The sequence below is a fragment of the Lygodium microphyllum genome, chromosome 4 (assembly GCF_053477565.2).
Source record: "Lygodium microphyllum isolate KBCC chromosome 4, Lygodium_microphyllum_v1.1.10, whole genome shotgun sequence".
In the NCBI taxonomy this organism is placed as follows: Eukaryota; Viridiplantae; Streptophyta; class Polypodiopsida; order Schizaeales; family Lygodiaceae; genus Lygodium; species Lygodium microphyllum.
This window is the reverse complement of record NC_141138.1, coordinates 115561581-115575864: the sequence shown is the minus strand read 5'-3', so window position 1 is coordinate 115575864 and position 14284 is coordinate 115561581. Positions and strand designations below refer to the sequence as shown.

Below are 14284 nucleotides of genomic sequence, written 5' to 3'. Positions count from 1 at the left end.
ATCAAGGGAAGCAAGTGGGCGGAACCCCCACAGGGCTGGGTCCTACGGTAGGGTGGTCCTAGAAATTTGGGAGGCTTCTCACAAGGTTTTTCGACCCTTAAGTATCGTGAGGTTAAAACCTGACTTGTACCATTTTAGGGGACCAAAATGGGACTATGCCCTATGGGAAAAGAGGTTAGTGCATCCCTCTCGTTTCACATTCTCTTTGAACCAAGTGCAATATGGATATGTTTCGGATTGGGTATCTCTGCGTAAAGTAGGATGTCCAAAACTTGACACTTAGAATGTTGTCAGGAGACCTTGACCCTTAGGAACCCAGATTTCAGGTTGATCCTAGTGGGCTTGGGCCATGGGCATTTCGTTGCTAGGCGAACTCGAAAAACCCTAGGTGACAAACCCTGTGACATTCCATGGGAGTGTCGGGCGGTGTCGCTTAGACTTGTCTCTCGATGGACCACTAAAAACATGCTTGGACAGCCAATAGGCGTGCACGTTATAGTTGGTATCAAAGCAAAACTTCATAATTTTTTGTGACTGATTAATGTATGGTTCATAGATATATCTTAAACAGAATAACCTAAATGGTATGGCTTGATTATCAGGTACCTTCTGCGCCCACGAATGCTGACATGCAAGAGAAGAAATTCCTTCTCAAGCAAATTAAGCCACCTGAGTTTGGTGGAGAAGGGATAGACGTCACAACAGAGGTGGAGATATGGATTGAGTCGATGGACAATTATTTCTCTATTTTTGCTGCTATCAATCAAGCAATGATACCCAAACTTAAGTTAGTTGGCCAGGCTCAAATATGGTGGAAACAATGGTGCAAGGACCAAGGTATTTCTGAAGTTGTTGTTACTTAGGCTTAGTTGAAAACTGCAACAACCCAAGGGATTTGAGGAAAAAGGCAGGAAACACCTAGTATGCAGATTGAGAAAGAGCCTTTATGGCTTTAAGCAAGCACTTAGGGAATGGTACCACAAGTTTGATGCTTTTATGCATCCATAGGGCTATGCATGAAATGATATGGATCCATGTTTATACACAAAAAAGGCTCATGATGGCAGCCTTTTGATTTTGGCACTTTATGTGGATGACATGTTGATTGCTGGGAGAGCTCTTGATGAGCTGGATACTCTGAAAAGTCAGGTCAAGAAGAGCTTTGAGATGCAAGATATGGGACAAGCCTCACATATTCTTGGGATGTACATTACACATGACCACTCTCAAGGGCTCCTTTACTTATCACAGAAGGAGTATATCTAGAAGGTCCTTGAGTGGTTTCATATACAAGATGTTAAGCCTATTGGCTATCCTTGCCTTCTCATGTGAAGGTGATCTAGGCAAATTGTCCACATTTTGATGAGAAAAAGGATGAGATGGCCAAGATCTCTTATGCATCTGTAATGGGCAGTTTGATGTATGCCATGATAGCCACTCGTCTTGGCATAGCTTTTGCAATGGGAGTTGTGGCACACTATATAGATACACCTAGTAGGCAGCATTGGGATGCCATTAAGGATATCATGAGGTACCCGAAGGGCACAACAAATATGTGCATATGTTATGGTGGCCAAAATACATGAGTCATAGGGTACATTGACTCTGATTATGCAGGACATACATATAGTAGGAAATCCACCTTTGGCTATTATTTCTTGGATGTCCAAGGTGTATAAATGCACGGCCCTCTCTACTGTAGAGGCCGAATATGTTGTAGCCATTGAGACATGCAAGGAGGCTCTCTAGTTAGGCTAGACCTTGGTATGGTGACTGGTTGGTCCCTACACTGCATTCGGATTCTATGAGTACTATCCAGTTAGGCAAGAATCCAATCTTTCATGTGAAGATGAGGCACATTGAGGTGCAATACAACTTTATCAAAGAGGTCATTGATGAGGACAAGTCTGTTGACCTTGTCAAGATCTCAACTCACCAAAACCTTGTAGATTTGCTCACGAAAAGTCTCTTAGCAGAGTGTTTTGCCTTCCTTAGGAAGTTGATGGGAGTTGGATGAGATGACCTCTATTCCTCATCCTATTGTACTCTATGTATACATTGTATTTTGTCACTTTTTTATTATTCCCTCTTCACTCGAGGCACATTTTCCTTTAATTGGGAGGTTATTGGGAGTAAAGGCACTTGTGCCTAGCCACCAGTGTATTACTACACTGACAATACCCACACCACTTGCACATTGCAGGTGGTTGGGCACCTATCACTGTCACTTTATTCTTTATTATTTCAATGACATTTGAATAAAGGGAAGGCTGGTCACACATTGTGGCTGTTGGAGTTCCCACATCTTGAGTCTCTCTCTCTCTTGCTCTCTTGCTCCATCTGCCTTAGCTCACACCTCTTTTGCTTCTGCTTGCTCGTGCTTTCACTTAGGCTTCTCCCTTCAATAATGTTGTTATTTTTTTTGTAAAGAAAAATTTCTTAATGCATGGCATGTACTCTTTGGGGGATTATGATTTATTATCAATATTAAATACCAATACAAGGAAAAATCACATTACTAAGCACAAAAATATTACTTGAGGCCTATCAACAAAGGAATAGACACAATCAAAATTTTAATAACTTTATTAAAAATAATTGCAATGTACATGGTCATCAAAAACTCATAAATAGATGAAAGGACATTTACAAGAGTCTAATGTCTTTGATGAAGGTAATCCTTAGTAGCATGACAAGGGATTTGTACATTGAATGTAATTCTCAATATGGTAGAGATATAAATTAAAAATCTTTCCTTTCTTTTTGATATTTCCACTCTAATCATCATTATTCAACATAATATACCTTTGGAGATCAATGCTCCACCCCTTGTGTGACTATGTTGATCATTGGTGACTCTATCTTTGTGAGCCCCCCATATAAGAAGAAGGCAATTATGAGCAACACATTAACTTAATAAGTCTTGATTTCAACACTAAATGGAGGTCAAGTGTAGCCAAATAGCTAGAGACAAAACATAGAGGAGGTTGGCACACTACTAGCATGGCTAGATGCATATGTAAAGTAATTACTATACCAAGTCCTTATTTGGAGGGCCTATTGTGACATAGCTTTTCCCACCAAATTTCTTAGGGGGAGGTGCATAGGGGGTGGATCAAATCTACTACATGATTCATGGATCTACCAAATCTATGATTGGTGGTTTGTCTTGATCATATGCTTGAAAAAGCATATATGCAATACTCTATTTTGCATATCAATTTTTGGTTCATTTTACAAGCTTTAGCTATACTTTTCTACATACACAACCTTTGCTCTCTCATGTTTCCTATGTGCTATCAAAGCTTCTTAAATATAGCATATGACTGGGAAGCATCAATTGTAGGCTTTTTTACTGTCCCATTTTTTATTGTGCACCTTTCAAGTTTGCAAGAGACACATGTGTTTGCTTAGTTAATAGATTAAACATATGGTGATCAACAAGTCTTGAGGTTAAATTCTTACATCCATACCAGTCAATAACTAGTCATTTACCTTGGGATGACACAAAGATCATTAGAGAGAGAGAGGGAGAGAGAGAGAGAGAGGCTGGGTGGGTGGATAGGTTCTGGATAGCCTCGAGAGCCACAATGAAGGTGATCCCATCGATTTGACAAGCTTGCTAGAAGGGAATCTCTTAAGCACATGGACGTTGCAAGGCAGAAATATATATCTTCTGTAAGAGTTTTCTTGCTTTGCTTAGGTATTGAAAGCCAACTCATAATCACAACATATTGTTGTGTTGTCAATTGGCAAAACCAGTGGTGGTTGATTTTGATGGCATAGCCCCCATACTAGCCGCATCATGCAAGGCAATATTTCAGTAACTATCATAGCAATTGTTGGTCTCCCTTGTGTGCTCAATGAAAGAGGGCTTTGCACATCTAGATTTTGCTATCAGCGGTCCAACATGGTTTTGCTTTTAACCTATCTCTAGACCCTCTCACACACAATTCGCCTTCTTACCCTACAGCACCTTTCTTTTCTACACTTGGCTCATAAAGCCATCCATGGTAATGGATTGCGAGTAAAGGATCATCGTCTCAAGGCTGGGCCGAGTTTAATCTTCTTGGCTCGCGCTCTCTCTCTCTCTCTCTCTCTCTCTCTCTCTCTCGCATGTGCAATGGGCGAGGCTTGCACTAGCAGCAGCGGCAGCGACGGCACTCTTGGCGAGCTTCGGGCTGCCGAGCGTCTTCTGTCCATTCGCTCTCGCATGCAGCGTCTCTGCAACAATACAGGCAGCGATGCAGGCAGAGCTAGCGGCAACAGCAACCATCATCATCTTCTTCTTGATATGACTGTCAACAAGAACAAGAACAAGAAACATGCCAGTGTTCAAGGAGGAGGAGGAGATGCTGATGATGGTGATGGTGATCCTGATAACGAGATTATAAACACAGAGACCATCTCCAAACGCAGGGTCTTCCAGCTCTTGGAATACTTGTATCGTGATCATCCCGGTGCAGTTTGGCGAGTACACACACACACACACACACACACACACTCTCTCTCTCTCTCTCTCTCTCTCTCTCTCTCTCTCTCATATATCACTTTTGATTGCAGGCTGCCAGCAGAAAGGCCTTGGATGCTCAACAAGAGAGCCAACACATGAAGCATCTTGTCTATGGAGAGGTACTCAAGTCCTCTACCTCCTTTGGATCATGCCTTTCTTTAAGGTCATTCTTAGTATAAGGTCTTTGTAGAGATGATGTGTGATGCCTCATGTGCAGAGTGCTAGGCTCATTTGAATACTTAGTAATTGTTAAGAGATTGTTGAGAAGGGGTTCTCATGCATATAGTATTTGAGTTTAAAACTACTCTAGAAGCTATATTGTAGTTTATCATTAGGCAATCAACATCATTTTGCCATCCAATTTGATAAGAGAGATTCATGGAGTATCATGGCTTTCTTCTACTTGAGATAGTTCAAACCAACATCAGATTGGGCACAATTATGTGCAAATAATTTGTGGTAGGTGTATGTGCCTTTTTAGCCAACTCAACCCAAGATTGCAATCATTTGACAATGAAAATTGACCAATTGTTTGAGCCTCATTTGGCATTCCCTATTATGGAGACAAATGACACTTCATGTTAGGCTAACCATGAATTTCATGTCTAATATTGTGTATAAGAAGTTTTAGGGTTTTCCTAATCACTAGCAACATATGTGTGTTTAGGGTTGTCATGATGAAAATCTACATTATCATGTGAATTAGAACATCGTTACAATGGGAGTGTTTCAACTAATGGGGGTGTTTCAGCTGCTTACACAAGAAGGCATAATGGAGAACATTATCACAAATTACTACATCTAAGAGTATTTCCAAATCCTTGAATTGACATAACTAGAGTAAGTTTTGAGCACAATTAAATTCTATCTTTGTGCTAAGTAGATGTTTGTAATATGCATTTTCAATTTATAAGAGATTTTTGCACCATCTAGCAAGAAATTACTTCTTTAAATATATACTTGAAATGAAGGAAAAGAAGAATAACTTAGTCCAACTGCATCTTGCTTTAACGAAGGTGCTTACAGCAATAAGAGATATAATTCTATTGCTAATTCAATCATCTTGCTATAACAATAGGATTAATTCTGTTTGCGAATTCAATCATATTGTTGTAACAAAGATGCTCAAACCTGAAATAAGAGACATACTCTATTGCCAATTCAATCATATTTCAAGCACTAGATTCACTTGAATGAAGACCTAATTTCTATGATGATATGTATTTTTAGAGATATCTTAGTGACATATCTATTGGCTTTCCCAGATAAGCTTCATTGCTTTAGAGAACCTTTTGTCATTGTATGTTCCGTTGGTAAATCGACAAAAGCATGATGGGATTATATTTTATGACCTTGGTTGTGGAGCTGGTCGTGTGGTGTTTGCAGCTGCACTTCTACACACAAACATTAAGAAGTCATGTGGAGTGGAAATTTTGTCTAGTGAGTGAAGCTTCTTTTTGAAAATTATAAAATGAAATCAAGCGCTCAACTACTTAATGATTTCATGGATAAGAAAATTTGTTGATGAATGAATATTTCAGGCATGCATCATATGAATCAAGAACTACTCCAACTTTACAAGATTGAGGTATGCTTTCAATTGCACTTTCGGATCAACATCCATATGGTTACTTTATGATTTGTTTACCATCACATGCTTGAGGTTTTTTTTTTTCTAGATCCATCCACATCTTCATCCTCTTAAGCAAAATCAACAAGTACAATTTCTATGTGCAAACTTCCTTCAGGTGATTTTTTCTCTAATTGATGAGTTTTAAAAAGCATAGCCAATCTACATCTCAAAGTGGTTTCATGTTCATTGTTTGATTGTTCATATTGATCCACTAGGGGCAAATAAGAAAAATAATGTGATATTTACTTTTTTGTGATTAGGTGGATTGGGGTGATGCAGATATGGTCTTTACAAATGCAACTTGCTTTAATGATGTGCTTTTTGAGAAACTTGAGGTACAATGCTTTAAAATAATTTTAAGCTTATAACTATTTGAAGATCCATAATTAAAAATACTCATTCTTGTTCTTATCCATTCATATAGGAATGTGCAAATGTGTTGATGAAGGAGGGCTCAATAGTGATTACAGTAACAAGACCATTTACAAACCAAACCATTTGGGAAACATTGGAACGACAAGAGAGGAGAATGAGTTGGTCCTCAACGATGGTTTTTGTACATAGGAAGAGAGGAGCTCCATTGAGCACTTTGCAAACCTCATCATCAAGTGTAAAGTAGTTAATGATTTTCTTGTCTATTAGGGCAAAGAATACCTCAAAACCAGTCAAATTATTAATTTTCACTAACAACAAGATTAGAGAATGGAAAATGGAAGAATGTGATTCATATAAAGTGAAATGTTTCATTTGATTTTCATCTCATTTTTCTAATATTAGTCAACTTCTAGCGATGAATTATCTCTAAACTTATCTCCTCTAAGGCATTTGAGATAGAAACTTTGTACTTGATGTAATATTTTTTGCCTACCTTTTTCTTTCATAGTGTTTGACACAACTTTTGAAAGTGATATAATTTTAATGCACCTTCAAATTCTAATAATTATAAAGTTTTGCATCGATCTAAGTGTCACATTCAAATTTAATATGCTTCACACCTTATTGTGCACTTTCAACCCCTTAGGCTAGCATTATTTTTAAAGAACCTTAGCTCAAATCTAATGTTCTTCTTTTGGCACCTCAGTTCTATGGCTTCTTCCATGGCCTTTTCCCCAACCTCTATGACTGTGTAAGAATGCTTTTGACATATCATTTTTCCATATCATGTAAATAAGTAAAAAGTTCCTAAGTTGGTGACTCATATAATTATATTTTAATAAAAAACCATCCATCATTTATTAGATACACGGCTTAAACGTGTGAATAACATAAATCTATGAGCATAACCTAACTATTTAAATTAGAAAATAATACATAAATATTAAAATAGTAGTAAAATTAGAATGTTGTAATTGAAATACTCTTAAGGTCTTTAAAAAAGTCTCTAGGAAATTGGGAAGTGCTAGATGGTTAAGGAGGCCCATATCTAAGCCACACAATATTCCTCGTGTCATTATTTCATTCATGGAATATGCGAATTATTCTTGCTTCTTCCTATAGAACTTGAGCTTTATCATCCTTGTCCATATATGTAGTGGATTATTTATGGTCAATAATCAATGCTTATGTATTTGAATAAAGTCTCTTGTGAAATAATGAGAGGGAAGCAATGGTGGGTTGTGAGGTAGAAGATATGGAGTAAGAGGGTTGAGAGAGAGAAAAGCATAAGAAAGCTTAGTGGGTACAATGAATGGCACCCTGATTCTTTGCTATGTTCACTTATACGTATGAGTGTACAGTGTATCCTTATACAAGGACTACCCACTTGGCTATTAGCCATTGCCCTTTAGCCCTACAACTTGCTAGTTAAAGGTCAATGCACCTTTATGGGAGTATAAGAGAAAAGTGAAGATACCATCCACTACCTATTAACAATTTGCAATGTCTAATGTGTTCAAAAGGTAAACTCTTCTTGTGAGAAAATCTATAGGCTAATAATCTATATGGACCTTGACAAGCTCAACATACTTATTCTCAAGTACCTTTATGACTCGGGGGGTGCACCTTATAGAACATGTAAAATGATACCACGTGAGTTCAAAAGAATGGTATTTGATTTAGTAAAATTTACAGGATTATAATTACAAAATGGGTTTTTAATTACAATTTGAAAACAAATCTATAAGATTGGTAAAGTAAAAGGGCTCATTTTATGGTCTTATAGCATGTAAATAAAGGGTATTTCTTAATATCATTTAACACATGTTATATAGATGATTTCTTATAGGTGCACCCCCGAGCTTTATGATGAAATGGTACTTCACTAATATGACTTGTCTTTGCATAACATGTAGGGTTTCATGCCAATTGAATGGCACTCTCACCATTATAATGTAATGTAGTCACCTCTCTTGCAATGCCCAAGTCTCCTACTAGGTGAGGAAGCCATATACCTTTCTTGCAGGTCTTAATGGCTACAATATACTCGACCTCAGTGGGGTAAATAAAGTTGTACATGATTGCAATCAAGAGTGCCAAGTATTTCAAGAATTCACCATAGCTTAGAATAAAATTGAAGAAATTTGAGAGAACCACTAATTGCAAGAAAATAGAATTGAGAGGCATGAGAGACCAATTGGATACAATTTTCTCCCCGTGTATGGATGAGCACATCCCCCATCTATGTGTTTAGTTAATTTTATTATCTTGGTGCTCAAATTACAAAACATGTCTCAAAATAGATCCATGCATTCTCTTTCTTGCACAGTTCTTTTTTCCCAAATTTTTTCTTAGAAATAGACTATCTTTCCTAAAAATAAGTTCTAAAAATATTAATCCTAATCTGTTTAAGATATAAATTAATAAAATAATAATTTCAATATTTTATAAATCAACCTTCAAATAATCCACTAGCACTTGTGTGCATACAACCCTCATGCTAAAGAGCGAGCATCCAAAATATAATAATTTCGTACTGCTCAAGCACCTAATAAATGAATATCCATTGTGCACTATAAGTACTCTCCTTGAATAATATCTTCACTTAATAATCTGTTGCACCAAGCACAAACCACATTAGTCCTTTCCATTTAACTACAAAGCATGAGCAATCAATGTCAAACATACATCTGCACAAAATACAAGTTAGAATTATTTGATAATTAAACCATTTTGAAAATCCAAAAATTAAATTAAATTATTATCTTATTTTTTTGTAATTCTTCTTGTAATCTTGATAGCATATTGAAGGGTAACAAGTACCTCTTCTCAATTGAATAAAATAATCAACAAATAAATGCAAGGATGGCCATCCACACTACTAATACTGCCTCAATGCAACGAATTTGTACTAAATTAACGAGGAGAATAAAAAAATTATATGCTCCCTTAGTGCAACGAATCTATACATAGCCCAAAAGAAAAATAAGCCAGTCATAGATTTTCATAGGTCACTATCTTAGTGTGGTGAATTTGTGACCTTCGTACTTATAATGTGCTTGTGAATGGTCACACATCAATTGAGGAATTATAAGTGGGAGATAACAAAGATTTTCAAACCCATCAGGATTTCTCAATAAAATGGTTTTTATATTTTTTTATAATTCCGACATAAGGTTACACCAATGATTCTATAGCTTGACTACACCCACATAGTCCATCCTTGGTTATGACACTTTTATTGTGCCACCTCTTCCTTCCTAGCATGTTCACACTTAGTGATCGCATATACATAAGTTGTGGTACTTTCATATTAGTCTGTCATCAAGTTATAGGCTTAGTTCTTTTGTGTGAAAAGAAGAAGAAAGAATAAGAAGAAGATTTTAGTCCTATCTCTTTGTATTCTCAAGTCTCCATTGATTGTGTTTGTGTGTGTGTGTGTGTGCTTTACCTCTCTCCTCTCTTTTTTGTTTTCATGGTATCAAAGTTGTCCCATGGCTACATGAGCTCGATTGAAGGCTGAGGTGAAGGCATAGGAGCACGGAAGCAAGCAAGCAATGGGTAAGAATCTTTTCCACCTTAGGTTATAGCTGTAGGAGCTCCTAAGGCTGGCAGGGCCACAATATTCGAGTATACTGAAACTTTGTGAGAAAGAAGAATGGTGTATATACTACAGATTGGTCCTTTAGGGCTTTCGCACTATGATTTTTGGCATCCAAGGTCATTTCGGCCTCCATTCTAGACCTGTAAATTGGTCCCAACAATAGTTTTTGGGTATTGGCTATATCCGTTGTTTACGTGTGCATATGTTACAAATTTTGAATCTATAAGGTTTTTGGTATTCGATGGGTTGCAGACATAAAAGGCCTTTGCATGTAGATTGCAGATTGCAATTACTATTGTGCAGTCTCACTGAAAAAGGCTTTGTGTTTAGTTGTTATGCATTTGGTATCATCTTGCTTGCAAATTGAAGGTTTTGCTAAGGCTCTCTATTTTGTCAAAATGTCTAATACCTTCAACTAGATTGTTAGCGAGAAGCTTGATAAGAGCAATTAACCTGCATGGAAGTTCAAAATGATAAATTTCTTGAAGAGCAAAGGTTTTTGGAATTACATTGAAGGAGACATGGCAATAGCACCTAAAGTTCTTGTACGAAATGCTATTGCTGAACAATTAAAGGCTACGAAAGATTGGGAAAGCAAACACAAAGTAAAGTTATGTATTGGTTGTCTATCAATCTTACAAATAGCATGATGGGCTATTTGCAAGAATATGAAACCCCCGTTATTGCACGGAAGAGTTTGGTAAGGCTATTCGAAGTAAATACAAAGGCCAGAAAGTTGTAGCTCAACTTAGAGTTGAAAGTCAAAGCTGAACCAAGTGAAAAGAAGGAACTTGTCCGTTAATGATTATGCATTGAAGATCAAGAGTATTTTGAAAGCTCTTTGATCTATCAATGTGGTGGTTGATGGTGATGATATTGTGTGTGTATGCTTAGATGGACTTAGGGATGAATACAAGAGCTTCATGTTATCTATGAATACGAGGGATGGTATCCTTGATTTTGCAAAGTTGATTTCTATGTCGATCCTTGAGGAGAAGAACCTTGGCTTGGATTTCTCTTCATCTAAGCAAGAACAAGTATAAACTTTTACTCTATTAGTAGAGGTAAAGGTCCTGGAAGAGGCCAAGGTGGTGTTCATGTTTAAGATGATGATGCACAACAAAATATAGAAGAACAGTCCTGAGAAAGGGGGAGTCAAGAGGACAATGTATCTTATTCTACTGATTATACTAAAATCTTTGTTCATCAAGGTGATCTTATGAGCTTGAGTAGCAACAATGTAGACATAAATCATAAAGTCAATAACAAAGTCTTCAACTAACTCCTAAAGACAAAGAATCGTTGTTGCAAGCTACCATTTCTTTTGTGTGCCAGTTTTAGTCATTACTTTTGATAATCTATCAAAAATATTATTGACAACTTTGATAAAAGCTGTCTTTGGAATGGCATGCTATAAAGCTCTTCTCTGGGCCTTCCTTATCTCACTAAAACACTTCTACATATAGAAAAACCTAGATCTGGTCTTTCTCCTTGGCTTGGAAGGCTCACTTCCTTGAGCAAAGAGGATCTAGAATGATTTGTTGGCTGATCAGGCACTCTAGGGGAGATTGGAACCTTTTCAGTTGTCTGCTTTGTCATTGCTATCACTATTTCTTGAGAGAGAAAATGACAAAAAGAGTAATACAAAACTATTTGCTAGTATCATCGATATGACGCATAGAGGATAAGTTGATACGATGCAAGAGCATCAAAGCCAAATCTCCGTAGGGTCCTATTCGTGTCGTATTGTGGAGGGAGCAAAGCTGATACGGCACAAGCATGTCAAAGCATAATCTTTGCCATGATCCTTTTCTCTTCGTATCGTGGATGAGCTGATATGGTGCGAGATTGGCACAATGAAATCTCCGTAGGGGTCCTCCTCGCTTCTATATCGTGGAGGAGTAAACAGGCACGTGCAAAGCACAACCCCCCTATTCACGGCAAAGCATAATCTTTGCCACAATCCTTTTCTCTCTGTATCGTGGATGAGGTGATATGGTGCGAGAGTGAAACAATGAAATCTCTATAGGGGTCCTCTCTCTGTATCGTGGAGTAAACAGGTGTGTGCAAAGCACAACCCCCCCCCCCCCCCCCTATTCACATCGTTTTGTAAAGTCTTATTTTTTGTGAGACATTACACCTACCCAAAAAAAAATTTTAAAAATTCCACAAAACATTTAGGATTTGAAAAAATACTGGAATTTTTTAAAAGAATTTTCTAAGCTCGTTTGCTATTTTAAAACTATTTTAAGCAAAAAAGGCCTAAAAATGACAAAAAAACACAAAATATCACCTAAATTAGCATATAATGATATGGCGCAAATAGGGGGCTATTATTTTACTTTTTTTTCTACCTATCATTACATCATTTGGATCCAAAAGAGACTGTCTTTTTAAATATATATTACATCTTATTGTAGCTTGATTTATAAAGCCATCTTATTGTGGATTAAGGGGGAGCATCCTGTCATGGTTTATAATCCAATGCAACTTGGCATTGGGGGGGGGGGGGGGTTATTGAGAGTGTATGCATATGAATCCTCCTTATGCTAGAGAGGATAAGGGGAGCTGAGTGTGAATGGTCTTGAGGGGAAGGGGAAACCCTAACCCAAAAAAAACACAAAAAATCACAAAAAATGCCATCATGATACGGCGCAAATAGGGGGTTGTGCGATGACCCAACCCCCCTATTCGCACCATATCATGATGGCCTTCAAATGTAATATATCTCACTTTCACAAAAAAAATACCTTCAAATGTAATACATCTCACTTTCACAAAAAAAATGCCTTCAAATGTAATATATCTCACTTTCACAAAAAAATAGGTCATCATGATATGGCACGAATAGGGGGTTGGGTCATCATGCAACCCCCCTATTTGTACCATATCATGATGGCCTATTTTTTGTGAAAGTGAGATACATTACATTTGAAGAAAGTCATTTCTATTTCTTCCTACAAATCAAGGGAAAAGATCTTAAGAGATTTGCAGGATATGATAGCATTAATATCATCCCATGACATCAAGCCACCATTTAGGTATTGAAATTTGATAATGCTAATAAGAATCTCAATCGAGGATATTGAAACCCGATAGTGCTTTTAAGAATCACAATTGAGGGTATGATGAGAAAAAGGCTCCCAATAGCTAATATCAAGTAAAAAGTTGTATCCTTCATATTCTCCGAAGCATCATGCACACATAAAATCCTCTTAGTCCTAAAGTTGATCCATTAGTGCTTGCTAAAAAGTTGATATTAGAACACTATATAATGAAGATATTCTATTTTCAAGTGCCAAGGTCAAGGTGAAAATTTTCACTTTCTATTCTTTTAGCTTGAGGTTCATCCTTAGTATATCTATCCCTACCAATTTGTATCAACACTATGGGACTCTTTTAACCATTTTCTTATGAATCAAATTGAATAGATGGAATAAAAATCTTGGATTTGGTTGAAATAAAATCTTATAGAATGGACAGCCACCATTGAGAGTTGTATGTGACAAAGCTTCACACGTGCGAATCATGAGAGAGTTTCATGAAAATCTTTGGGCAAGACATAGAGCTGTTTGGGCAACTTATGAGAAGATTAGAGAGCGCTACTGGTGGAGATGCATGTATAGAGATATCTCACAGTTTGTTGAGACATGCACTAATTGTCAGTTGTTTTCTTTAGTGAGGCATAGAGACGATCTTCACCCTACTTACCCGCTATATATTCACTACAAGTGGGTTCATGATTTGATTACTATGCTTGTTGGATTGTGGTAGATGCGTTACATTGTTTTGGCATGAGAGGATCTCATGAATCAGATGGAAGGAAGAGCATTGAGGACAAAGACTACTTCAGTGGTCTTCTTAAGTTTCTATTGGAGGATGTTATTTGTAGGTATGGATGCATTGGGAAAATTATAGCAGATAGAGGTGAGTTGGATGCTGATGAGGCTAGGGAGTTTTTCTCTCGCCTTGGCATTAAACTTGCTTTGACTTTAGTATATAATCCAAAAGGCAACAAGAAGAGCGAGAGAGACCATCCACTGATTGTGAAAGCCTTATTGGTCTATGACAGCAGTCTAGACAACTAGCACAGTGCTATCCACAAGGTTTCAAGACGATGGTTTGGGCCTTATTTGGTGTAGCATGTCCATGAAAATGC

The 14284-nt window shown here is 37.3% G+C and overlaps 1 protein-coding gene across 1 annotated transcript; it reads left to right on the top strand.

Annotated features, from left to right (window-relative positions):
* The first annotated feature begins 4007 nt into the window (after positions 1 to 4007).
* Positions 4008 to 6864, top strand: LOC148037501 (uncharacterized). Its single transcript, XM_087677312.1, has 7 exons — positions 4008 to 4474; positions 4564 to 4632; positions 5779 to 5953; positions 6055 to 6101; positions 6193 to 6261; positions 6407 to 6481; positions 6571 to 6864. Exons 1-7 carry the CDS (start codon positions 4124 to 4126, stop codon positions 6763 to 6765), a joined length of 981 nt encoding a protein of 326 aa, XP_087533438.1. The 5' UTR covers positions 4008 to 4123; the 3' UTR covers positions 6766 to 6864.
* The last annotated feature ends 7420 nt before the right edge of the window (positions 6865 to 14284 follow it).